General features: G+C 39.8%; 1 protein-coding gene across 1 annotated transcript in view; it reads right to left on the bottom strand.

Moving 5' to 3' along the window:
* Nucleotides 1-375: 375 nt before the first annotated feature.
* FER1L6 (fer-1 like family member 6) overlaps nucleotides 376-26,177 on the bottom strand; it is a 61,412-nt gene continuing 35,610 nt past the window's right edge. Inside the window, exons 23-41 of the mRNA XM_066316822.1 lie at nucleotides 25,373-25,483; nucleotides 24,599-24,760; nucleotides 23,333-23,516; nucleotides 22,962-23,146; nucleotides 22,280-22,402; nucleotides 22,108-22,147; nucleotides 20,248-20,363; nucleotides 19,001-19,132; nucleotides 17,464-17,589; nucleotides 16,307-16,434; nucleotides 15,140-15,310; nucleotides 13,832-13,992; nucleotides 10,823-10,965; nucleotides 10,183-10,271; nucleotides 8,194-8,292; nucleotides 6,459-6,700; nucleotides 5,992-6,155; nucleotides 4,681-4,781; nucleotides 376-562 (exon numbers count right to left, since the gene is read on the bottom strand). Coding sequence (XP_066172919.1) covers nucleotides 376-562; nucleotides 4,681-4,781; nucleotides 5,992-6,155; nucleotides 6,459-6,700; nucleotides 8,194-8,292; nucleotides 10,183-10,271; nucleotides 10,823-10,965; nucleotides 13,832-13,992; nucleotides 15,140-15,310; nucleotides 16,307-16,434; nucleotides 17,464-17,589; nucleotides 19,001-19,132; nucleotides 20,248-20,363; nucleotides 22,108-22,147; nucleotides 22,280-22,402; nucleotides 22,962-23,146; nucleotides 23,333-23,516; nucleotides 24,599-24,760; nucleotides 25,373-25,483 — 2,664 coding nt within the window. The remainder of the gene's footprint in view (nucleotides 563-4,680; nucleotides 4,782-5,991; nucleotides 6,156-6,458; nucleotides 6,701-8,193; nucleotides 8,293-10,182; nucleotides 10,272-10,822; nucleotides 10,966-13,831; nucleotides 13,993-15,139; nucleotides 15,311-16,306; nucleotides 16,435-17,463; nucleotides 17,590-19,000; nucleotides 19,133-20,247; nucleotides 20,364-22,107; nucleotides 22,148-22,279; nucleotides 22,403-22,961; nucleotides 23,147-23,332; nucleotides 23,517-24,598; nucleotides 24,761-25,372; nucleotides 25,484-26,177) is intronic.

Here is a 26,177-nt window from a genome sequence, read left to right as displayed (position 1 = left end):
AGTATTTAATCATTCTTCTGTAATAATAAATAGATGACTGAGAAATTAATTTTTGTATAGCGTTGAAGAATTTGCTTTTAATTTCAGCTTTAGGTGCATAATGACAATTTCAATAATAATGTCAAGAAAATTGCAGCAGTAATGATGTACATCATTAATATACATCATTAATGTACATTAATGTACATGAATGATAATGTACATTAGGGATGGGTCTGAATGAGCATTCAGAGAAGACATTCCAATATTCTGAGAGCTCCAGTTTCTCATGTGAATAGTTACTTTTCTTTTTACAAGGAATGAGATTTGTTTCAGGTTAATCCTTTTTGACTGCCTTAGTTTTAGTGGAAGTCTTATTTGATTGACCACAATGGTCTACCCTCTTCCTATAACTATCCTTTCACTAATTGCACCTGGCAGTGTGTAGATAAAGAGAACCAGGAAGATAACGAGAATAAGCAGAATTATGCCAATGATGATGTACTTCTTGTAATTCCTCCAGATCAGGTGATACAGGCACTTGAAAGGATTTACAAACCAAGAGAAGGATGTCTCTGGTCGGCTAAAGGGGAAGAAACAAAAAGAAAATCTCTTATTAAGGCAGATCCATCTCTTTCCAAAATTATCCCACTGCAAAATATCTATTTGACACTAAAAAGGACTTTTAACTCCTTGGAACATACTACAGGGATCAGAGGGAATGAACATGAGTTTCACAAGCTCTTGGGTCACTTTTCTTCCACCCATTCCTGAACCAAGCTCCACATGCAACTTGTAATGAAATTCCAGCTCACACATCATAAACACTTCAATTTATGCCATGGTATAGGGTTCAAAATTGAAAACAAGATGATGACAAACCCTAAAGAAGAAATACAGGCATCATGAAATTGAGTACAAAAGCTGTCTAGTAATTTCAAGGAATTTAGCACCACACAAGTGGTAATGAGCTACTACAAAAAATCTGATTGCACAGTGATAGCAATGGTGCCATAATAATCAGAGCCAGCTCAGGTCAGGCATGTGGCCCAAAATAGTGTATTTTCAGAAGCAAGTTTAAAACAGGCCTTATGAAAACAGGGAATGATGAAATCAAACCCAGATGGAGAATATCTGCATTCCACAATCCAAGATTTTCCCAAATGTTGCCCCATGTTGTGTTCTTATCCATACCCAGAAGTTTCTTCACACTGTACAACAAATCTGACTGCATACAAAGAGGAAAACAATGTTCTGTTTTGGAACAAATGTTGGCCTGGCCTCTGGCATGACACCTGACTGGGGGACCACTGTGATGCTGCTCCAACAGCCCTACCCAAGGCAGCAGCTGCCAGCTTTTTCCATGGGATGGCCTGATGAATGCTGTGGTGTTGGGCAACATTAACACCTGCAAAACTGGGACAGGTTGTCTTTCTTATCCAATGGCACTTTAATTGTGCAGATGGTGCAGCAATAAGGAGAATGAAATTAACTGAGGGTCACAAAAATCTGTGTCCGTGCCTCACTCCAGAAAGGTTTTCCAGGAATTTAGGCAAAGTTTTAGTTATCTAGTGAACTCAGCATTCAGCCAGTGGAAGTAAATGTCAATGTGACAGCAAGTCTGTTAATGTAAAAGGCTAACTGAATATCTTTCAATGAAAGACTGGGCTTTTTATTGAGGTGGAAATAATTCAGAAATAAAATCATCAAATTTGCCCTTCAGGTTGAAAGGAATTATTAAAAAACTGGATACCCTGGAGATTAAAACTGCTTGAGTAACAAGATATAGTCTGCATGTACCAACTGCTTGAGGACTTTTCATAAATGCTTGGGGGGGGAGGGGGGCAGGGAAGCCAGACTGTTGCTTATTTAATTTGTTTCCTTTGCAACGTAGGCAATAGAACTCATTATCAGTTATAGCAGTGCATTTATTACAATAGACTGCATCCGGAAAGGCATCATGTCTTCATTAGCAGAATTAAAGAGATGGATAACCTCATAGTGCTTTGGCCAGCAGGAAATTACACTCATTGAACCTTATTCTTTGTTTGCATGTTTCTCTCTCTAGTTCACAGACATTTAATCTTTGTCCACCTTTGCTCTGGTACATTAAAGAGTCTGCTACAGTCTATAGCTCCTAGAAAATAAGTTCTTGTTTTGAAATTATTTTGTTTCTTAATTAAAAAGAATAGTTTCGCAAAACAATCTGAAAATTTCTCTGCCTCTCTGGATGTTCCTACGTGATAAGCAAAATAAAAATAGAGTGAATCTACAGTACTGGCATAGAGATCTGGAGGTCCTGCAAAAAGAGGTCCTTGAGATCCCCTCCTTCCTGAAGAGAACTCATTTGAAGGGTAGAATCAATTATTTTTTATCTCTCAACTGACTGTGACTACTCTGCATGTATGAACTACATATTGCATCACCTGGGGGCACTGAGCTGGAAACTTTAATCTCTTTAAACTTTATGAAACTGAGGCATGCTATGTCTTCAGCAGTTAGTTTATTTTCTTTCCAGTGAGTGAGTATCTAGCTAAAATAATTTTTACTATTCACATGTTGGTATTGCTTTAGTAACCTTAGGATTTATTCTGCCTAACTTTAAAGCCTAGGTGCTGAGTCTGGTCCTTCATGGGCTGTCTGCATGGGGAGAGGAAGGACCTTCAGAAGGCCAAGTCATCTCTTTCCCCAGCTTAGGATATGTGTGCTAGGTAAATGGGATGACTCTCCCACCTGTACCATGAGCAGCTGCAAAAGGAGCCTGAATGTTTTGCTTCTGAGATGAGTAGTGTCAAATGACACTATTCCCACCCTACTTTTGATTTAATTGAAGCATATTTCTCAATCAAAATTAGAATTATGTTAAGCCATATGTTAGCTGTGTCTTCACACCACAAAACCTGCTGATTACTCAGAGCAAGATCTGGAAGAAGACTCTGGTTTTGTGGCTTCTGGGCTAAAACACCTCCAGGCTGTGCAGCAGAAAAAAGGCCACCAGTCTGGTGACAACATTTTGGCCCAGCAGTACATTTGCAGATAAAATGCCCTTGATTTGAAAACTCAGGGAGCCCTAGGCAGCCATGGGTGCATGGGCTGGGTCTCAAAAACTGAGAGGAAAATGAGACAGTGCCTTGTGCATCGTGTTGACAACCTTCTGGACATGTAATCCTTCTATTACACTTGACACTCCCTTTTAAAACTTCCTAGGCTAATTGCTTTCCACCACTTGTATTTCAGAGCTATCCCAGTCCTCTCTCCTCTGAAAGAGGTACTTTAGTTTCCATTACTGGGAATCTTTCAAGCAAACACTTGTCAGGCAAAGCTCATCCTGCCTTTGGGTAAAGGTGTTGGGTGAAGTGATTGATTAAAGTCTACCAAGTTAAACAATGCTCTGATACCTCTGATCTGATAATTCCTTTATGCCTCTTCCTTCTTCCTCACGTTTATCCTGAGATGTATCACAAACCAGCAAATTTAAACAGAATGTGCAATGATTACCATTATGACTAGCAATTGACTTTTAGAAGCTTTGGTAGCAGAAAATACAACATCAATTTCTCTCACTCTTTTTTATCTAGCTCATAAAAAACCTGCTCATGTGTTTCAGCAAAACAAAGCACTTGAGCCAAAATAGATTAAAAGTACTTTTTTCTGAATGCAAAAAATCCAGCTGATACTGTTTTAATGTGACAAGTACTGAAAGATAAACTGCTCCTTCTGGATAATTTGCCTCTGTTAAAACACTTAAAATGGCCTCATTAAAAAGTCTTATGATGAAAAATCATCATCTTCATTCTTTGGGTATGAAGTACAATAAAATTAGGGATGGATGTCACATCCTTTGCATGTCTAAAGAGGGGCAATGATGCTGGTGAAAGGTTTGGAACACGAGTCTTGTGAGAAGCAGCTGAGGGAACTAGAGCTGTTCATCCTGGAGAAAAGAAGGCTTCAGAGGAGACCTTATTGCTCTTTACAACCACCTGAAAGGAGGCTGTAGCCAGGTGGGAATTGGTCTCTTCTCCCAAGTAACAAATGACAGGGTGAGAGGAAATAACCTCGAGTTGCTTCAAGGGGAATTTAGACTGTGTATTGGTGAAAGACTTACTGACCAAAGGGGCTGTCAAGCATTGGAACAGGCTTCCCAGGGAAGTAGTGAAGTCACCATTCCTGGAGGTATTTAAAAGACGTATAGATGTCACGTTTAGAAACATGAGCTAGCAATGGACTTGGAAATGGCTGGATTAATGGCTGGACTCAATGACTTTAAAGATCATTTCCAACCTAAATTATTCTATTACTAATATAATAAATATAATCCATCTGATCTTTATAGGTGACCAAACTGAGATGTTGACTGTATGTATAAGCTATGATGATTTAAGATGTTATTACGGGCCAGGTCAGCTATAGAATGAGCTCATGTGTGAATTCCAGCTGAGGACAAATGCTCAGTAATGTCATTTATTTGGGCTTCCAGAGGAAGACATTTCAGCAAACCTGGAAGGTGCTGCCAGCAGCAGTGCCAGCCACTAGGCCATGCACCAGCTTTACAAATTACTTGCTGAAGGTTGCAACAGGAAAGAGAAGAAAAGTGTGAAACACACCAATGAGGTGTCCTGCAAGGAGGTCAGGTTGTTGCCCTTCCCATCTCCTCCTGAGTGATCCTGCCCTAGCATGTTTAATGAGTGTGCTCCTACTCACTTGGGTTTTTCCAAGGGCTCAGGCTCCTTTCGAGCTTTGCCTACTGGATTCTTCTCAGCTTCTTCTGCTGTGACCAAGTGAAACTCAGCTTCCACCTTGCCCTGGATCAGAGAGAGAATGCATAAACATCCATTTCTGGGTTATTTTCACTAGTTCACAGTAAGATTTGGAGAAATGATGGAACCAATTGAGGGCAAAGGAAATTGATTAAGGAAAATAAGATAGTCTTTGCAGCTGAAGAGCAAGCACAAAGGAAAACCCAGGCACAAATTGCTGTCCTATGCTCAAGGACACATGTAGGAAAGAGAGGTCAGATACTTTCTTCCAGACCCATAAATATATTTTCTGCTTCATAAATTATAATGCAATTCATCTGAGAAGACATGCCTTCTATTTATCACACATCCTGACAGAGCTGAATGTCTGAGCTGGAAGCTGTGTTGCTGGCGTGGACCAGATGTAATCCATCAGCAGGGGGAAATTCAGCCAGTCACAAGCGCTGGAGCCATGGAGCTGTGAGGTCTCAGCTCACAAAAGGAAGATAGGATTTAAAGATTCCAGTTACAATTCAGAGTGGATAAATCAAATCAGCTTTGCACAATCTGTGATGGATGAAAATCAGTCAAATGACTTTACATATATTCGCAATTTTCCCTGTATCCTACACCTTTGTGGATGGTATTAATCTGAAGGGGTGATCTATGCCCACTGGCTGTGATTCAGCACAGAACAGAACTGAAAGAAGGATGCCAATAAAAGTCATAAATGTGGCAGCAAGGGAGAAATCAAAGTGGACTGGGAGAAAAGGAATCAATTGTACTAGAGTTGAGAATAGGGAAGTAAATCTGGGATTTGGAAGTGGAGTCCATTCAGTAAATCTATGGAAATTACACAGTCAGCTATAAGGCAATGAACTTGAAGATGGCACTTTTCATTAAAAAATTCTTTTTGCGGGAATAGACAGAAATGTGAAGGAATGGTAAGCTTTAGGAGCACTATTGAAGAAACAATTAAAGTCTGGAGACAGGAGACAAAAACCCCTAAAAAAGAGTCAAAGCAGGTGAATTTTTAGAGGGCTATACTACTGGAAATGAGTAGCTGGTAGCTCTTGGTCTGTGTGCCCCTAGGGAACTGAACGTGACTGAAAAGGCACTTTAGTGCTCAGTTACCTGGGTTCTTCTGAACCAAATATATGGAGAACCACTAAAGCATTTGGAGGAATCTTACAGATTGCCAGTGGTGGTTGTTCAAAATCCAAAATTAGCATATTAGTCCCAGAGAAAAGCTGTTCATCTGTAGTGAGCTGCTTACTGTGAGCTCCCCAGCCTTGATGAAAGGCCACCAGCCTCTGATGCGCTTCTGTTGGAATATGGAGATCTTGTTTTCTTCACTTGCTGCCACAACTGTGCCTAGGTCACAGCTCTTGGCTGCCTTTGCTGCTCGAGGGAACCCATTCAGGTCCAATTCAAGAGTGCCTGGAGAAAGAAATAAGGTGACAACACTCAGGGACTAGACAGACACAAAGATGTTCAAATAGCAGCTTCCAGATGAGATCCATGGAGGAGCTTTCTGTGCTCTCAGCCATTCCTTTGTATTGCCCTGGCATTCTCCTCTGATTCCTGATCAGTGACTTTACAAGAAATGTGTAAGTCTGCAATGTGGTGCTTCAGAAAGGGAAAAGCAAAAGTTGGGGCTCAGACACCACTTTGTGCATACCTCTGCAAAACAGATCTGGTGAGACCTCAGATGAAGCTCAGGCAGTTTCATTGCATACTTACCCAAGAAATCATCTGAAGAGAGTCTTTCAAAATCCCACACCTGAAGCACCAGCTCAGCAGGTATTTTGCGTTCTGTCTTTTCTAAGGAAAATATGTTTTCTCTTTTAGTAACCACCATTTGTTTCTCTGCTGGGAGATAGTGAAATGGGAACACAAAGCGCCAGTTGAAGTTGCCCTCTCCTGTCAAAGAATTGTAATGTACATCTGTCTCCTGTTTGTCCTCTTCCAGGCCCTTTATCCACCTACAGCAAACACAAAGTGGAAAGCATCACTGTCACCAGGGAATCTTGAATTTAATTGTTATTTGGTTACAGGCCTGACCATTTACTAATTCCTCCCTAACCAGCAAGAGGCAACAGGGTGTTTGGGACTGTGACAGGCAACAACAGCCCTGGCTTGGGTATCTTGGGACACAGGCTGCTGTAATGACCAGTGGTGATCAAAAGCTGAGAATGACAACATGGTTTTTGTTTCAATCAGACCCTGAAGTACCATTGGCCAGTACCAGTTTGCCATTGGTCATGACACCTCTCTTTTTTGGGATAGGCAATGGTGACAGCATCAGTCTTTTATCCAGCACTAATCATCCTGTATTGATGTTTTGCCATACTAAGAAATTCTGTATCACTGTCTTAAGACTGATATCAGTGCTCAGTATTAGAGCCTAAATTTTTAGCAGGTGCTGTTTGCAGGTATAAACATGGTAGTTTATACAAAGTCTCTCGTGTTTTTTGTGATTTCCTCTTGGTTTCTGCTACAGTGTGCACAATATTAGATGTGCTGTGATACAAAGGACAACTCTTTCTTAAAAACAGTTTTCTCATCTGATGAGAGGTAATGACCCAGCTAGGTATGTTTTAGTTCTGTATATGATTTATCACACCTTGAAAAATGATTAGTGTTTTTGTGCTGTATCCTAAGAGCAGCTTTCCCCCTGCAACCCCAAAGGAGTTTTAAAAATGAATTGTGAAAAACAGTAGCAATCTGGAACATGACACTGCCCCAAGTGCAAATCCATGCCTGGAGACAGATACAGTGCCACATGCAGTGTTTGAACATAATGGGATTTGTGTCTTCATCGTTAAGGCACAGAGGCAAAAAGTTTTCCACTCCTGGCTTCTGTGTCAGACCACTCTGGCACTAATGGTGATGTTCTTATCACACAGCTCAGCACAAAATCTGGGTCCTTTTTAATTCTTCAAATTCATGTTCTAAAAGTTCCTCTGCTACTGCTCTGAACACTCAATTTATATTGGCATATTAAACTTACTCCCTAGGAATGGAAGAACAGCAAGAAAGCTAAGACCAGTCTGGCACCTGAGATTTTCAGTACTTTGTGCTACCACTTATGCCCATTATTTCCTCCTAGTCCTCCCTGGTATTCTATTCTTTGATTATGTCCAACCCCTCTGCATCTGTGTAAGCTCTTACAGTTCGAGTTCTGCAAGTGTTTGATCTCCCTGTGCTAAACTGTGAACTTAGTGCTTGTTGTGTGCCATTTCTGCCTGAGTAGGAACTAATAATATCATTTTAGTTACTTGATTTTAAGAGGAGGTAAAACAGGAAAAAAAAAAGGGAGCAGTGTCCAATATGAGTGACTAATTTTGGCAGGCATTTAGAGCAAAGTGCAAGGGTCACTGAATAACTCATCAAATATTCTCATAACCTTTTTTTTCCTCTGATTTTTTGAATGAAATATTCTCTGTTATTTTGAAGCCAAGTATGAAGAACTTACCCTTTTACATAGATATCACTCGATTTTTGCCCTGTAAAGATATTTTCATCTTCTAGAATTACATCCTCTGTATTCCAGATTATTACCCTCAGTTCATATCTGAAAAAGAAAAAAAGATTGTGTGTAAAGCTCATGTCAGACACTAATGCCAACCTCTATCAAATCATACTTTTATAAAGTGAGAAATATTGTATCTGTGCATCAGACTGAGGTCCCTTCTTTTTACAAGAGTCTAGTGATGGAGTGGGAGTGTTGGTTCCCCTCAGCTCATGGAGTATAATGGACAACAACAGAGTCACTGCCAAACTAGGAGGGATGGAAAACTCCTTGCTTTTATATTCCTGTTCATTTCAACTCTTTTCACAAAAAAACTACAGTGGAACAAGGCAAAGTTGACTTGAAAGATTTCATCAGAGCAGTTTCCAAAACAATGATCAGCTTGCTAATAAAGAATAGGGCTCCCTGAGAGGTGCTTTTTAGAAGAAATTGCATTTTGCGCAATCTAGGGCATTAAAAGGGAAGAGGACTGCTTGAAGACATTTGCATTTAAGCAGGTAGAAACAACAGTAAAAGGAATTTAAGTTTCTCTATCCTTTCCACTCCCTATATCCAAACGTTTATGGTGGTCATCCAAAGCTCTCAAAGCTTGAGCTGAAATGCAGATATTGCAGGTGACATAAAATTTAATACTGAAAAATTTATGTATTCCTTGGGTCATCATATGAGCTACAAAGTGAAAAAGACAAACTATGTTTGATAACACCAACAAACAATTTTCCTGATATGACATGTTTTGTCTTGGAAATAGCCTCAAGCTCAGGGTATGGAACAATTTGCTTCAGAAGTTACCAGAGACTCTACACCATGGAGCTCTTAAGGAGCTCCATGAAAACCAAGTCCTGAATAGCCAGAGAAACTTGAATCTACAATGCTCCACCTGACTCTTTTTCAATAAAAGATTATAAATAAGAGATGTTTTCACGAAGTGTTTGAAGTTTTATAGAGGCTGGACTGGAGCCTGTTTTGCTGCAGCAAATATGCATTTGTCAGCAAGATCTGTAACTTGTGTCTACATGTACTGGGTTTTTTTCTCGTAATTAATGTTTGACAGTATTTTCCCCTGCTATAACAGACTATGAAAATGGCAGCAACAATTTGGTTTTATGGGCTTGATTAGTTTTAAATCTGTTTGGATTGGAAAATATTTGTTGTTAAGGAGTTTTACAGAAAATTCTGGCCTGAAAGAGGTAGTTACTACATGGAATTTTTTTTGTTTGTTTGTTTGTCAAATCAAATAATACAGGAATAGTACCTGATGATGTTTCAGACATGAAATTCTCAGGAAAGGCCTTGCTAAAATACAGGGTAGGCTGAGAATTCTGTCTCTCATTTTTTGTGTTTTCTTTACAATATTCAATTAGCTTGAACAGCTATGTGCAGTATTGCATGTAAAGCAGCATAAGGAAATGGGAGAAGGCTATTCCAAACAGTTCTCTTCTATCTGTTGCTGCTTTATGCATTTCTTGATCTTATCCTTGAATAAATTGCTGGAAATCCAATACATGCAATACTATTGCAGCAGATTAAAGAGTTCAACCAGGGTTGAGTAAGATATGTCAGTGAAATAAGCTAGTGAAAGCAGAATTAATTCTTGCAGCTCAACAAGTAGATGATAACATCAGAATTACTTGCCTTAAGCCACCTGCAATCTCTTTATTATAAAGGATAAAAGGATAAAGGATAAAAAAAGGATATCTTTGTAAGAGATGTGTGATAGCTCTTGCTGAAAAAAATCAACCAACAGTTCTTTGAGCTCCTTAATGGAGGAAACTAAACTAGATGCTCCTCTTTAAGTCATGTGAACCTAAGAAAAGTTTCCTCAGAACTGGAGGAGTGTTTTAGTAGTTAATTTTCTATTTATTTCCAAACTCAAAGACTCAGTCTTTGAAGAGTAGTTACCACTGTGGTGGCAGGAAAGCAGAGTATTACCCTTTGGGTTTTCTTGGTGAAATATCCACAGGGGGTCCTGGCAGAGGCATGTCACTAGGAAACATGTCAACCCACATCTGTACACGACCCTTGAAAACAAAGAGACAAACATCCCTGTAATCCAGTTTTGCAGAGGCTTTAAAGGGCTTTAAATGTAGGTCTGAGATCCAAAAGCACCACTTCCTCTGCAAGTACCAACCAATCAATATCCTGTAACTATGATTTAGTCTAGAAACTTTCTATACAGTGTCTTTTTCATGCATATATTCTTGCAATCTTTCAGGTATTTGGTGAAGTTGAAATAGAGCTCAAACACTGTCAGCTTCAAGGTAAAATCCATGCAAAAATAGTATGTGATGAACAGAAAAAAATAGAACCAAGGTTTAGATGCAAGCAGAGATTCTGTTAACTTAATAAAGTAAAGCATTTAAAAGAATGAAAATTTGCAGTTACACCTTCTGTGATTACTGTGTATTTGGTAAGTGGCTGTGTACACACATGGGTGAGAATTTCCTGGTTTTTTGGTGCAACACTGTGGTGCTGACTGTAGGTTTGCAGTTAGAAATAGAAACCACAATAACTGGAGGAAATGAAAACTGCTCCTGGGTCTACCATCACCACCACCTCTGAGCTGCTCCACCTGTTCCATGCCTGGCTTGTCCTTGTGATAGAGAGGCCGAGTCTCAATGTGCTCTGGGACCAGTTTGTAGCCAGCTCCAGGGATTTCTTCCCAAGCACGTAAAACCTTTAAGGAGAGGTGTTCATATGATTCAACTGGCTCCTCTGTAGGAAAAAATAAAACAGAAAGAACAATAACAGCTGAATTATAATACTGAACCCCTTGGCAGTATGTTTCATTAGTTTTTAGAGGTACTCATCAAAATTTTGCTTGAGTTAAGAGGAAGGATTTCTGTATTCCACCTACATAAAGAATAGCCTTGACATGCTTTTAATTTGCATAAATAAGGGGGCCCACTGGGTTAATTAGAAGATTAGCACTCAGGCAGCAGTTTTCCTGCAAAATACAACAAATCATTCCACTATTACAGCAGCAGTTTTTAACAGGAAGATGGAGGAAACATGTCAGCTATTCTTTTGACAGAAAATTGCAAACTTTAAAGCCTATGAAAGACAAGGAGACTTGGATTTGAAAAAGTTGACAGTAAATAGGCACTAGGAGTTAACTATACCTTCTTTTGTGATGGCAACAGCAAAGACTGCCTTAGAGAACTGAATCACATCTCAGAGGCAAAAAGTTGGAGTCCATGGGCAAGAACAATTCACCTCCTGACCCTCTCACCTTGGCCACTGGAAGGGATACCCAGAGAATCCCAGAGAACAGTACCTCAAGGAAGGAGCAGTGCTAATGTTGAAAGTAGCGTGGATGTTAGAAAGCAGAGAAAGCCCTTTGAGCTCTTGAGCTTCTGTTTCCTCCCTTTTTGTGTGGGCTCCATGTGAAAGGAGCCCAGACTTTTGACAAGTGATATCTTCTAGATCAGAAGTCCCTAAGTGAGAAGAAGGTTAAGATTTATTTGCATCAACAAATTGCTATCATTTTCCTACGCATGTTGCTATGTCTGAATTACTGATTGTTGGCAAAAGACTGATTTAGAATTTAAACAGTAGGTATTAAACCTTCCCTAACAGCTCAGAGAGTGTGGAAGGATGATTCTGTGGTTATGAATCTTGATTCTCTCTTGGGCACCAACATCTAATTTTAGCTAGCTAAAAACAAGGCCTCTAACTGCTATTCAGTCAGGCAGCCCCAGTAACAATGACAAAGATTATCCTACAGTATCCTGTATCCTCTCAAAGACACCTTTCTAAAGATTATTTTTACCTCTGAAGATGCATTTCCTGTTGGCTACAGGTATTCCTGGGAGTAGTGGACAGGCAATTGGACTAAATGATTGTTATAGGTCTGTTATAACTGGATTATTTGTATCCTATCCTATCCTATCCTATCCTATCCTATCCTATCCTATCCTATCCTAACTTCTTTGTTCCTAGAGCAAGGTTAAATTCTTCCTTTCTTTGCAAGTCAAAGCTGATGGATAATTACAATTTTCTCCACCCGTACAGTGGAAATGGGACTGCTTTCCCCTTTCAGAACACCTCTAGAGCTCAAATCTGTGGCCTTTGCTAGTTTTACAGATCCAAATCACGGCCACCATAGAAATCCATCAGGAAATAAGGACCCAGATATACTTGTCAGAAGAGCAGTCTGGATAGAAATTATGTAAAGACTGTATGCAGTACTCTATTTCTGTACAATATTGAAAAACTTGCATATGGAAGTCCTTTGGTCTTTGCCATCTGGTTCTATATTTTCTTGCTTCTGATTTCCATCATCTTATCTGACATTGGTATGTCTGAAGCTCATTTTAGTGAATCAGAATTCTGATTGAGACATCCTGTTGCTGGTAGTCACAATCAGTCATCTGCTAGTGAGGAAAACAAACACCAATACTGGAGTAAAAAATCTCCCTCAGGCCAAGAAATCAAAAATGATTCAACACTTCTCCCTTCAACAGTGCTTTCCTGGCAGCCTTCCACTCAAGGTGGGAGCTGTATTTTGTGGCTGCCAAGAAGAATGTGGTCAAAGACAAACCAACACTGATAGAGTGGAGGTTTCCTTGCACTGCCAGAGTGTCCACTACTGTCACCAAGACCAGCTCCTGTCACTCTCCCTCCTCACATCTCTTCCCTTATTTGAAGTACAAAACTGAGTCATAGAATAGTTTGGGTTGGAAGGAATAGTCAAAGACAATCCTTGTCCATCCCCCCTGCCATGGACAGGGGCACCTTTCACTGGTGGCTGTCCTACTCCACCCCAATGTGATATGGACACTCAAGGTCCCAATTTCCTTGACCTCTTTTTAACCTGGGAGCTCTGACTATCTAACTACCTGTAAGTTCTACGCTGCCATAATCCATTATCCATGGATTCATGGACCCCACAGATACCTGGATTTACAGAGTAAAATGTCAGTGCTTCAGAAGGGGAATAAGAGTGGCAGTAACCAAAAGGAGGAAAAAGCCAACAGAGAGGAAAAACAAGCAGGTAAGGTAGGACTGGCTGGTAAGTGGCCTGGAATACAACTATGGTCAGAGATTTGTCTGACCTTGACCAACTCCCTTCAAAACAGTATTTCCCTTCCCTCTACTTCCCACTTCTTGGGTCTGCCTATTCCAGTATTTTAATTTAGACAGAGAATACATTTTTTGAAAGACTCTTCCTGACTTCCCCTACTTTGATATTCTGTGGGGAAGGATTTCAGTGCATGCACAGACCAACACTAAGCCAGAAGACATGTTCCAAGAGGGTCCCCCACACTCCAACCAATCCTGGACATCCTGTCCTTGGGATCAGGTAGGAGCTAGTCCAAGGTATGCCCCAACAGACACCATGGGAATGTCAAATCATCTGCAGCAGCTGTTTCACTCTACAGATTCTTAGCAATTAAGCTACAGCAAAAGCTGATGCAGACACAGCCTTCATTGCCAGAGTTACACGAGTATTTAAGAGCAGACACTGGCTCCAGTAATCCATCTTCAGGGTACATAACACAACAGGGCTCCAGCTACATCTTGGCAGGCTCCTGGTACTGCTACAAGGCAAAGGAAGGATGCTAAACTACTTTGTTACCGTTCTCATCTTCTGTGAAGACTGTCTGCCCCTTGAAGACTTTTGTTCCTACTTGTATCTCTCCTGGCCGCATGAAGGGCCCACTTATTCTGTAGTCCTTGCACAGCTTGGTGAGGATCTCGCTTGGCTTGGTTGCGTCTCGCCATGCGTTGTACCCTTCTCTGCAAGGGGGGAACAGAGCAAAGAAAAATGGGCGAGGTTTTCCTTCAGAACATGGCACTGACAGATCAGGAATTTCCATGCAGAGATTTTCTCTGTGGTCAGTGGCCCTGATATCTGCTCAGTCAAATTTTCCTCTGTCCAGCGCTACTTCTTACTTGAGACATTCCCTCTGTCTGCTCAGTTCTGTGGAGATCAACCTTTCTCTTAAAACACAGGAGAAGCTGAGGCAACCTTGCCTACAGCTTAGATAAAGTAATAGCATGGGCATGCTTCCCATGAGGAAAAGGAACAGAGTCTGTTCTCTGTTGTACCTGAAAGATTCAAGTTTACATGTGCTGCCTCCATTCAAGGAGAATTATTCTGCAGCTCCCAAATAAAAAGGATGAGGTCAGGTAATCTGGGACCTGTAATCAGCACATGAAGAAATATCTCACACTGGAGAATGAGCTGACAAGGAAGCTTTGGGGTTTGATCTGTGTTCCTGGATTGTTTTTTGACATTGTCCACCCTTGGTTTGTAGATAAAATGAGAAAAAATCACAGAAGAGCCCCAAAACGCATCTTCCAAGTTAGTGTCCCACCCCAGGGCAGCAGAGTTATTTTAGATTGACTTCCTCTTTGTTAATTAATTTTTATGCACAAGGTGCTTGAGAGTGCAGCTGTCTGTCAGAGGAGCTCAACCTCTCTGCCCCATGATTCACCCATTGCAGAGGTCGTGTCAGCAGCCTCTGCTCCTGCTCCCCCCCAGTGCCACACCAGTCCCTCCAGCCTGGCTGCAATCACTCCCGCTGCAGCTGAATAGCAGACAGCAAAGCAGAACCCTGGCATAATTTCTCTGAGAATTTTTTCCCATTTGCCGTTTATGCCTGTCCAAAGGCAGTTTATCAAGCAGGTATTTTGTAAACATCAGCTGTTTACTATCTAAAATACGTTTTTGAACCAACAGTGCTGTTAATTTAAAAATACCTGCTGCCACTGAGGCTGGCACTTACCCAGAGCCACCACTAAGCTCTTTGGTGAGTTTTAATTAAAATACCCCCTGTGACACTTTTGTGCTGGAGAAAACATAATATCTGGAACACATCTGTAATTTCTCCTTCAAGTCAAGTCACTCAGTGTGAACTCTGTTGCTGCCTGAAGTACTTACATTTCATATATACTCTGTAACCCACAGGTAGCTCGATGTCTGCTGTAGAAACGATTTTCCAAATCAATTTTAGTTTCTCCAATAAGATCATCTGTCCCAATGAAGTCATGGTCATAGATCAAGACTGTGAGCAACGAATCCTTGGGGAATGTAGCTTGGATTTCAAATGATCTACCGGAAAAATTGAGACCTACATGAAGTCAAATCAATTTTGAAGCCTAAAAGGCTAGGCTAATTAATGCCACACAAACAGTGTTTGAATAGTGTCTCTCCAAATATGCAGTGGGCTTTTTTGGTAGTACTTTTTGCTTCAATTTAATATTGGAACATGCTGGAAACATACAGTGGAAAAGTATATTCTTTCACCTGCTTCCCTGGCACCCTGTGTACTGTCCTAAGACTGTTCCCACAATCCTGAATCCAGTAAGGCTAATACAGCTGTATGTAGGGCTTCTCATACATTTTTCAGAACCCTCAAAAGAGTCTGGGACATCTGAGTCTTTTGTGTTTTCTTTCAAAAGCTGCAGGTTAAATATTGAATATATGGATCTGGGGGCACCCAACAAAATGATCAGGCAAAAGTTTTAAACAAATCTCACAAAAGCAAAGGTAAGAAGTCCCTTCTCACTTGGTACAGGTACAGTGTTGTTTAGATGTTATGGGAAGTTGAAAATATAAACTTGATTGTAAAAGAGATTTAACCAATTAGTGAAAGACAGGATGTCCTGATCACTACAACACCTCCCCCATTCAGAAGGCCAAGTTCAAAAAAGTCATATGTCCCAGAATTATGAGACTTATTTAGCACTCTACTCAACCTGAAACAGTAACAAATATTGTGAAATCACACTTTACTGTTCTGGTATTTATTTTGTTTTAATGATTGTATTAGTTTTCACAGACAATTATCATTTGTTGCCTCATTTCCTCTCACACATCATTTTGCAAAACCTCTCACAGATTGCATTGCTTGGTTGTTTATCATGTTTTGATGGGTATGAAAATAAAATATTATCATACAGTGTGACACCAATTTCCAATGCTTTAACCATCAGAATTTCAAAACATACAAACAGGCAGAAATCTGCAAACACTTAGTGACAGCAACAGTGGTAGCAAGAGATAAAGCACAAATTACACTGAATACAAAAATAAGTCATCACTGACCTTCCAAATATAGGGTTTAGCTGCTTGGGGATGTAGTTTTCCCTGTCTTTAATTTCTGTGTTGCCTAGCCTCAGCACAATGTAGGGATCTGATTTGCCATCTGGATCAGCCGGGCTGAGGTTAAACGCCTGTTAAGATGAAAAATTGTGTCCTCAAGAAGTTTCCTCAAATACAGCAGGGTCCCTACACAGGACTATGGTTTTCCTGCCCAGTCCTGGGTGTTCTGGAAGTTCAGGGGCTTTGCCTGTCTGTTGCAATGTAAAATTTGGCCTGTAGTTTTCTAGGCTACTACAAAAAGATGATCTGGAGAAGAAAATCATTTGCAAAGCTGGAAGTGTCATCTCCTCACTAAGACAGAAAAGTCCGAGCAGGAGAGGCAATGCTAAGGAAGAAGTTGGCTGCACAAGTGTAGGTAGAATTCAGGAAAGATTTACCCACAAATATTGTTCCAGATCCTTGAACAGTGCAAAGCAATTCTTTATAGAATCAAGGAATTGTTCACGTTGGAAAACACCTCTAAGTCTTTATATTAATTCAGGAACTAAAACAATCTCTTCATATTTTGTTGCCAGAGTCTCTCTGCATGCCATCTTTCTGTCTTAGATAACCTGCAACTCTCTTGCTTCTCTGAAATATGAGTTTCTTCTACTCATTTTACTTCTCACACAATCCTCTCCCATCTTGTGCTTTTTATTTCTTTTTTTCGACCCCAAAATTTATTCACGTGTAGAACTTTCATGGTATGATATTCACAGCCCCTCAAAAATATGATACCATTTCCCCCTTACTTGAGGTTTTGTTTAAATGTGTGTCATTTTGAACAACTCTACTCATTCAAACTGGCTGCATTTGCATACGGTGGCTGGAACGGGTTGTTTATACTATGTTAGTTATGTATCCAAAGTTTTTAGTTTGAACAAGTAAAGTGATTATCCAGTCTTGCAGAAATCTCCAGATTTATTGTGAGGAATATATATAACATTTTTTACTCTGAACACTCATTTTTATGGTATGAAGCATTGTCTGAAATATGACCAGAAAAAACCCCAAACCCCATGGATGAAGATTTTCAAAAGCTTCACTGCAAAGACACTTAAAGTAAACTGAAAAGAACAATCCAAATTATTTCATGGTTAAAAGAGCATCTGTCTACTTACTGCCACAATATAAACCCTGATGAGCACTTTGACAGAGTGGTTTGGAGGTATCCCTTGCAGGATGCGTGGCTGCCCTCCATCCAGCAAGGTGCCATCCTCAGGACTTGGATATATGCAGAAAGAGCCCTGGAAATACATTGACTTTTAACTCCCTTGAAAACAGATCAAGTGCAATAAAAACCCAACTATTTGAATGAAAAAGAAACATTCATGCATTTTATTTCCTGGTAGCCCTCACAGGGAACCCAACCTGCATTGCACTAAACATCACCTTTTAAAATGTCTTTTCTTTACAATATGGTACTATCATACTTAGGTATTTACAAGGAGTACCTCCATGCCTATTGGCCACTTAAAAGTAATACCTGTAGGTGTTCTAAATCTAGTTTTCTTATCATTAATATTTTAAAAATAATATTTTGACCTTAATTGTATATTGTCAAATTAGTAATTCCACTGAGTAAGTTTCATAACAGTGTGACAGGAATCCAACTGTATTTTTGTGATGCCTTTGGAAGGCTGACCTGGTACAGAGACTAGGCAGAACTAAGAGAATAAATCAGGTATTTTTTTAAAAGGCCTTTAAAAGTACACCTTGGGCAATACAAAATCCTGGCCAAGGATCCCAAGATGAACCCAAAATGGTCACAAAAAATGGACAACCCAGTCACAAGGTTTCACACTTTTATAAGTTTTGGTCCATTTGCGTATTTGGTGTTAATTGTCCAATTACAGCTTCAGTTTATGAAGTCCCATCTTCTTCTTTTTTCCTCTTCAGTCCACTGTTGTTTATGCTTTTGGGCCTGAAAACATGTAATTGTTGTCCTTGGTCTCAAGCTGGGAAAGGATTTGTTTTGTCTACCTACTCTGCGAAGAGAGCTTACTAACACTTGATATGAGGCTCAGAACTACACCTCTGGGCAGCACAGAATCTGAAAAACATGAAAGCTAGAACTTGAGGCATCATTTGCAGCTCATGTAAATAAATATCAATTTATGTTGGTGAGTAGCCCATACTGTATGAAAGCAACTAACAAGTCATTTGGACAGAAATCTGCATTGCAAGCTGATGAGATATCAATGAGTTTAATCAGTTCCTCTAAACTACAAACAAATCCTAATAACATTACTCAGGCTTTGAACACTTTTCAGGTTGCCCAATAGAGCCCAGGATGAGGCTGTAGCTGTGAGGGTCTACATTTAAATTGCACAAAATTACATAAAATGTTCTGTAACTGGTAGTGTAGAAACCAAGTTGCATTAGTAAAATCTGGACTACATAATATCTCTTCTTCCTCTTCTGTAATTTCAAACTCCGTGTTATTCCTTATTTCAAAACAGAAGTGATCACTTGGAGCTGGATGATGCTTTTTTCTATCAGAAAATGGGAAAGAAAAAAACTTGACTCTAGATATAATAAAACTAATTCTATTTACAACAGGCTATCAATGTCTTATTTATCCCTGGTATACCCGAAATATGTATTAAAACCTAAAGTCTCTAAATTATTACCCATTTAATCAACATTAAAGCTTACCTTAAATTTTCCTATTATTCTGTCTTCAGCGTCAGCATGAACTTCATCATTAGATTTTCCTCTTAAGAGCTGGAAAGTTTTCACCCAGTCCTCAAAGTTATTAAATTCACTCTCCAAGTCTCCTTCATAAATCTTTGAAAATAGAAGAATGCTTATATTTTGTGGTGCAGTGTGAATATATTTATAGCAATTTTTTTATTAGAGAATGAATAAAAATTCATTTTTCCCAAAATGCAGACTTTAATAAAAACCAAGGTTTTGCAAAAGTCCTTGAGGAAAAAAGTCAATTCCCCATTTAAAACAGGACCAATTTTATCCTCAACCAAAGTCTTTTCCCAACTATTGAAATAACACATTAATGCAGCAGGTGGAAGTTAATCTGGAGGGGCCAAAATGAACATTTGTAAGCACTGGTGTGAGTGAAAAACTGGACGTACCACCCTTTGCTTCTGTTTCCTTGCCTTGTTGCACTGTGCCTTTGTTGAACTGACCCATTCTATTGTGTTAATGTGTCAAAACTTGAGAGCAAAGCAGACAATAATGAAGTGCTGTGGGGACAGAGCTTTAGGATAGCACAAAAGACCAAATAATTTTTCATGTTTTTTTCAATACTCTCCCACAGTAATTTTTCAAGCATGAAATCGAAGGGCCTATACTACTGCCGTCACTTAAAAAATGGAAACAGCCATTTCAAATTCCCATTTATTCAGCTACAATTTAATCCAAACTGTCCTAATATTTTAAAACTTCCCATCTCTCCAGACATTTTGCACAAGCCATATAGTTTCCTTTGAATTCCTTCCATCATTACCCAACCAAATCTATTGTGAGCTGAGGATTATTTCCCATCAGGGATGATGCACTAGCCATCACATCAATGCTTTCCATCTCTTTTTTTAAGGCATTCTTAATAGGCCTCAATATTTCTAACATGAAAATTGGGATTTCTAACTACAGTATTTTACATGAAAACAACAAAACTGAATTTCACTGAAGTCTCTCTGGGTTTGTCTGCACCAATAAGTTCGATGTCTAAGACCAAGTGGGCCACATCTACCCTATGAGACCTTGGCTTTCTCCATGCCCCTTGTGCTGAAGGGGACTGTTACTATAATTTAGTGTGTTTTATTAATTTTAAAGTGTCTGAAATGTATGTAAGGAGGGTTTATCAAACTCAGCTCCTGGTGCCAAACTTAGGAGAGATAGTGAATTACAACAGCCTTACCTCAGCCTTACTTTTCTCTTACCTGTAGTGTTGCTAGATTTGAAGATTCCTTCTGTACCCTTTTCAATGTCTTATCCTTCTTCTTTTTGTCTGGCTCATCCTCTATGATCAATGCTATGTGGTCAGAAGTCTGCTTATCTGCAGAAATTTAATGACATCATGTATGTTTTAGTAAGCAAAGCACATAAAATGCTTCAGAAAAAGAAGGAAAATACATTTTTTAAAGAGTCCCTCTTGCTCTTTTCCTACTTATTCCTCTACTGCTGGAGATAGGGATCCTCTCTTTTACCACTGGTCCCCCCAGCCAGAGAGGTGGCAATTTATGCTCTCTGTGGCTACCAGTCTTCATAATGACCTTGCTGGACCAAGAGTGATGGTGTCCTGTGTGACCCCCTCCCTGATGGCCACCTCCCAGACCACCCTTTTCCTCCCTCTCTGACTCCTCCCCAATGCAAATACACAGATCTTAACAGCTTTCACATAAAATTTGAGATTTATTTAAAACTGAAAGCTGTTGTTCAGGCTGACAGCTGCTTCAGATATCAGGACGACCCAAGTCCTTCTTTGCTTAAAGATATCACAAAATATCACCTGGTGAAAGCCTAGAAGTGTAAGAAATGGGAGAGGGACATTCCACACACTGAGAGGGGATTTCCCCAAAAAAAGAGTGTGAGCCCTCAAACATTACACTAAAATAGTTCAGTTCTTTGGCTGAAATCTGGATTTTGAGTTCACTTTAATTTTTTGAGTAGTTCCTGTGTGTTTAATAGCACTAAATGTTTAGAGATACATATTTGATGTCAGAGATGGTCTGTATGTATAATACTTATCATCACAGGTGAAAATTTGTAACAGAAATGATCAGAAGAGGATTTACAAGGTCTGAAATCATCAGTCAGAACCAATATTCTGACTGATGTCACAACTGCCAGAAGAGCCTGTGGGTGGATATCACAACTGTAAATGAACATCACATTTTTGTAGAACATTTTCGTAGAACATTTTCTATGTAAATATTTCCTCCATTTGGACAAGTGAGCTTCACTCAGAAACTGATCTCCTCCTCATCTGTCAGCAGCCCTGATGATCATTGAAGCACCATTATCTGCTATTGCCAAGATGATGTCATGCGATATTTAGGTCATGTCTTTCATTCAGAGCAACCTCAACACTCCCTTTAAACCTTTAAATCACCTCAGTCACTGGGGAATATGGTCAGCTCTGGCACAAAAAGGTGATTAATTTCATTCTGAATAGCAGCTCTGTGTAAACAGCTAATATTTCTTTATTTTCCCAGCCTTCTCAAGCAGTCATATTTATCCACAAATACAATTTTCCAGAGTTCAGTTTGATTGTGGCAGGACCTGTTGAGCCATGGAATATATCTGTATGGAGACATATATACGTACGCACAGAGTCTGTTTCTGGCCATTTTTTTTAGGTTCTTATAAAAAAAAAAAAATCCTAGAACCTGAGCTAGATAAAGCTTTTCAGCAATGGAAATAACACACATGACTACAAGTCCCCTAGCAGAAGCTGTTCCTGCATCACTGATCCTGAACTGGATTCAAAATTGAGAGGAGTTTCTTTTCTGGAACCTGTTATAAATGCAGCCTAGGATCAGGATAATGTCTATCTTGTATCCTTTAGGACTTTGCCTATCTTCTGGCATGATACTTGAATGATAGGAAATTCATGTTAACCCAACACTGGCTGTGAAGTTTTAGTCTACCCATCATCTGATCAGCTGCAGAGAAGAGAGCCCAGTACACCAACTGTACTCTGTTACTAGATATTAGTTTCTGCCAATAAGATATTAGAGAAGTGAAACTAGAGAAAATATTGGTGCAAAATAATAGAAAAATTCAAATAATTTACTTACTGTCTTCAGGTTTTCCTTCACTGGAAAAAATTCCTTTTGCCTTTCAAAAGACAAACAAGATGGACAAACCCCTCATTATGAGTGTAATACCAAAAATGAATCATTTTTGCAGCAAATTTACGTTTACAAGATTGTTCATCTGTGAATTTTCTGGGCATGCTGGGTGACTCACCTTTTGCATTTTCAGCACAGAGGCATAGTATTTTGACCACCAGTCAATAACATTTTCAGCTGATTCATCTGCAATGGTTCTTTTTTTCCTCTTTGTCGAGCGTCGGATGGATTTTTTCATATCCTACCAAATGATGGCAAAAGCACTAGAACTAATCAAAACTCATCACTTGGCCCATGGCATTAAGCATGAACAGATGTATACACAGAAAATGTCAGCCTCCAAGAGTTAAATAAAATGCAATGTGAATTCCCATCTCTTTTATTCCAAGACACTTCATCATGATCATCATATTATTAAAGCTATGTCTGTATTTTCTATTGACTATGCCATGACTTTAAACATTGGAGATGTTGCCACAGGGGCAATCCATGCAATAGGCAAATTTACACAGATAATAAATAATAATGTTTCAAGGGATACAAACATTGAGATACAAATTATCTTCTCCCACTTGGGTCTGCAAGCATTTTAAGAATCCATTAGTGGAAGTAGTGAAATTCTGTGGGGTCAAAGCTGTATTGTTAACTAGTTCTCTTGAGGGCCAGCAAGATATTGTGGGTGTCAACATCAATACCCAATATCTCTAAACCTGGGGTCAACCGATTTCAAATTTATAAGGAAGGGCTGAAGTCTGCAAGACTGCAGGAGCAAGTTAGCTGGTAGTTTCAGCTGTACCCACCTTCTGTTTCTTCTCTTTCCTTGGCTCAGAGGCAGAATGCTCTGGTTCAGTGGCAGGAAGTGCTGTGAGGGGTGGTTCTAGCTCTACCACTGTCCATTTACCCTGCTCCACCTCAGCATAGATTTCATCAGATAAAAATCGTTCTTCTTGGGATAATTCAGCAGGCTGGGATGACTCAGGTGAAGCTGAGATTGAAACTTTGCAAGTTAGGTAAGATTTGCCAGAAATAGTCATAGCACTTGATGATCATCAAACAATCATGTGATTAAGGGTTTGAGCCTATGCTCAGCACAATAAAGCACACTTTTAAATGTAAAACTCTAAGAAGGTTCATTGTCTTTTTTTATTTGGGGTCAGAATTGAACACTTACCTTTCTCAGTTTCTGCAGTGTCTACTCTGTTAGGGGCTGCTTGAGGACCTAATGGGGTTTTACACAGGAATTGCTTAAGACAATTGATGGTATGTGTTCCAACAAGAGTACTCCTCCCAAAGGCTCTCCAGTCAACCACACAGATGCTTAGTGGAGGATGCAAAAGTTCATTTTCAGGCAGCTCCTAGTGTAGGAGACAGCAGCATGAGAGAATTGTTAAGAACATAGAACACATATAGAATATTTCTCTTGCACAGCAATAAGAGACACTTCCCTCCCTCCCATCTCCTCCTTAGCTATGAACATATTTGTAATGCAAAATGCATTCAGCATAGACAATATGATTTTGGTTTACTGCACAAAAATCTTTGTTTAAAATACAGAGTTGACTGTATAGACTGTGCTGCTAAGATGAATCACATGCTCTCATATTAAAGCATCTCTTGTTAGAATAAACTGGGAGAATCAGGAGCATTCAAAAGCATGGAATGCAGTTGGAAATCGTGAATCTTAATTCCACTGCTGCTGTGCTGAAGGGTATTAACCCTATCTGCCTCAGTTTGCCCAACAATGAGATGTAGACCTGGGTAGTTACATGCCTTATAGGATGAACTACCAAGAGGGAAACAGCTCTTAGAACAACACAAAAGGAGTTAAAGTTCTGTGTTTCAGTACTCATGTTGTTGTTTTGATATACTCTTCTCAAGAGGAAATTGAACAGACTGTTTTATTCTGATGGTGACTGATTATGAGAATGCCAGCTCTTATAACCCAGCCAGTAGGTGATACATTACTTTGCAGTTCATAAAAGCAGGTGTGATAATGTGAGAAGGTCCTGAGCTCATAAGCCAGAAATTATCAATCCCCTTAATACCCCAGTAACACACAAAGGTAAGTTGCAAAAATGGAAAGAAAACAAAGGAAGCCAAACACTACTCAGCCAAATGGGAAGGGAGGAGGAAAAATATTAGATATATTTCTGTTAGCTGCTCACAAATTCCAACCTATCAGTAAAAATCTAATTGCAACACATTTTCTTATCTTCTTGTGACTTAACATGAAGGAAATCATCTTCTTTTATGACATGGTTGTAGCAGAAGTATTTTAAAACATTTTCAAATCAGTAGCTTTTGCACGAGGACTGACAACCCTTAGCATTTAGTCAAGACACAGAAGAAATTATTTGACAAGAAAGGAAGAATAATGGTAATTAACACTTTGTTTGACCAGAGAACAGACAGGAAAAGGGTACCATGCTGTACACACCACTTCAAACCAGTCTGCAAGGCCAGTGAAATTGGGATTTTTCTTGTAGCTCTGTATGACAGAGGATTTGACTCCTTTCCCTGCACACTCGATGAGAACCTGGGGCCGATCTACTGAGAGGAGCTGGACTTTCTTCAGCTCTCGAACACCCCAGAACAGGACCTGTGGTGTGCAGAGAGAAACACTGTTAGCCTGCAGAAACTCTGGCTTGGCATGGGGAAATGGGCTGGTAAGCAGGTGATGTGAAGGCTGCAGAATGAGTGGCAGTGAACAGAGCAGCTGGGCAGCACCAGGCATTGCAGTGATAGGAAAAGCTGACACTTTTCCCAGTTTCAAATATAAGGCTACTTTGGACACAAATCGTATAAGAGGGAAGGGTGGGGAAGGTGTAGACATTTGTACACAGGCAGAAGGCATTGTTTGGCTGAAGTCTGAGACCCAGAAAAGCCTGTGAGATAGCTGATACCAAACTTCAGCTCCAGTGATGTCATTTGCAAGGGGAAGCTCTTCGTCTCCTGTGGACATTTCCTTGGCTGCACAGAGTGTGAATCCATCCACCAGCCATACCCTGCCACAAGAGAAGTCCCTTCCCAGCAGGTCAGGATTGAGACACAGCCTCACTGTTCCCCTAGTGGAAGCACAGCCTTGCATGCCCTTATAATGCTATTTTCATGTGAGCCCTATTGATCAAGATTGTAAAATCATCAGTTACTGTTACTGTTCAACAAGAGAACAAAAGGAGATTAAGAAAAGGAAATAGTCAAAGTATCTCACCTCCACTCTGTATTTGCTTAAAACAGGTCGTATGTTAGCTGGAACTGGGTAAATCTGGCCAATATCTGGTGGATCCAGCAGGGGAAGTCTGTCTGGATCTGACTCAGGAATCTGAAAAATGAAGCACTTGTTACTCAGACTGGTTTTTGGAAGAATAAAACTATTATCAGCAGTATCTGTTGATAACGGCACATAGAACACGCCAATTTAATAGTTTTATAAGACAAATGGCAGAGCAGAACAGTTGCACTGTGAAAGGAATGTGACTTGAAATGCTCTCTCTCGTGCTGTGATGTTAAAACATACAGCAGAAAAAGTATTAAATAAATTTGGTTTATGTGCCTTTCTGAAAAAAAGGCTCCTCTTACCTAGTAGGACATAGTTTGCCCTAAAGACATGCATGTACTGAAGCATGGTAATTGTACTTACTAAAAATGGAAAGCATGGTAATTTTATTTTACAAAATCCTGAGCAAAACTGCTTAGAAGACTTCCACAGGAAGATTCTAGATGTTTTTCTGGTTAAAAAGAGTTGGTGAGCAGACAGTGCACATCAGCAAAATCACACATTTGCTGGAGAGACATGATGATATTCTCCAGCTGCTATGGAATAGTGTTCCTCCATTATTGTATGCTCTCACCATCTGAGAACTTCCAAACAACCTCTCCAACATTAGGGCTGAGCCTTCTCCGTGCAGCTACTAAATTCTTGTGGCAGGCAGCACTTCTGTTCTTTGTCTGTGATTGCGCATGAACCTGCTCCACATTCAGGAGCATATCTGGCTGTACAACTGCCCTATTCCAGC

This window comes from Sylvia atricapilla, chromosome 1 (genome assembly GCF_009819655.1).
Source record: "Sylvia atricapilla isolate bSylAtr1 chromosome 1, bSylAtr1.pri, whole genome shotgun sequence".
Classification (NCBI taxonomy): Eukaryota; Metazoa; Chordata; class Aves; order Passeriformes; family Sylviidae; genus Sylvia; species Sylvia atricapilla.
The sequence above is the reverse complement of the archived record's forward strand: the minus strand, read 5'-3'. Positions and strand labels throughout refer to the sequence as shown.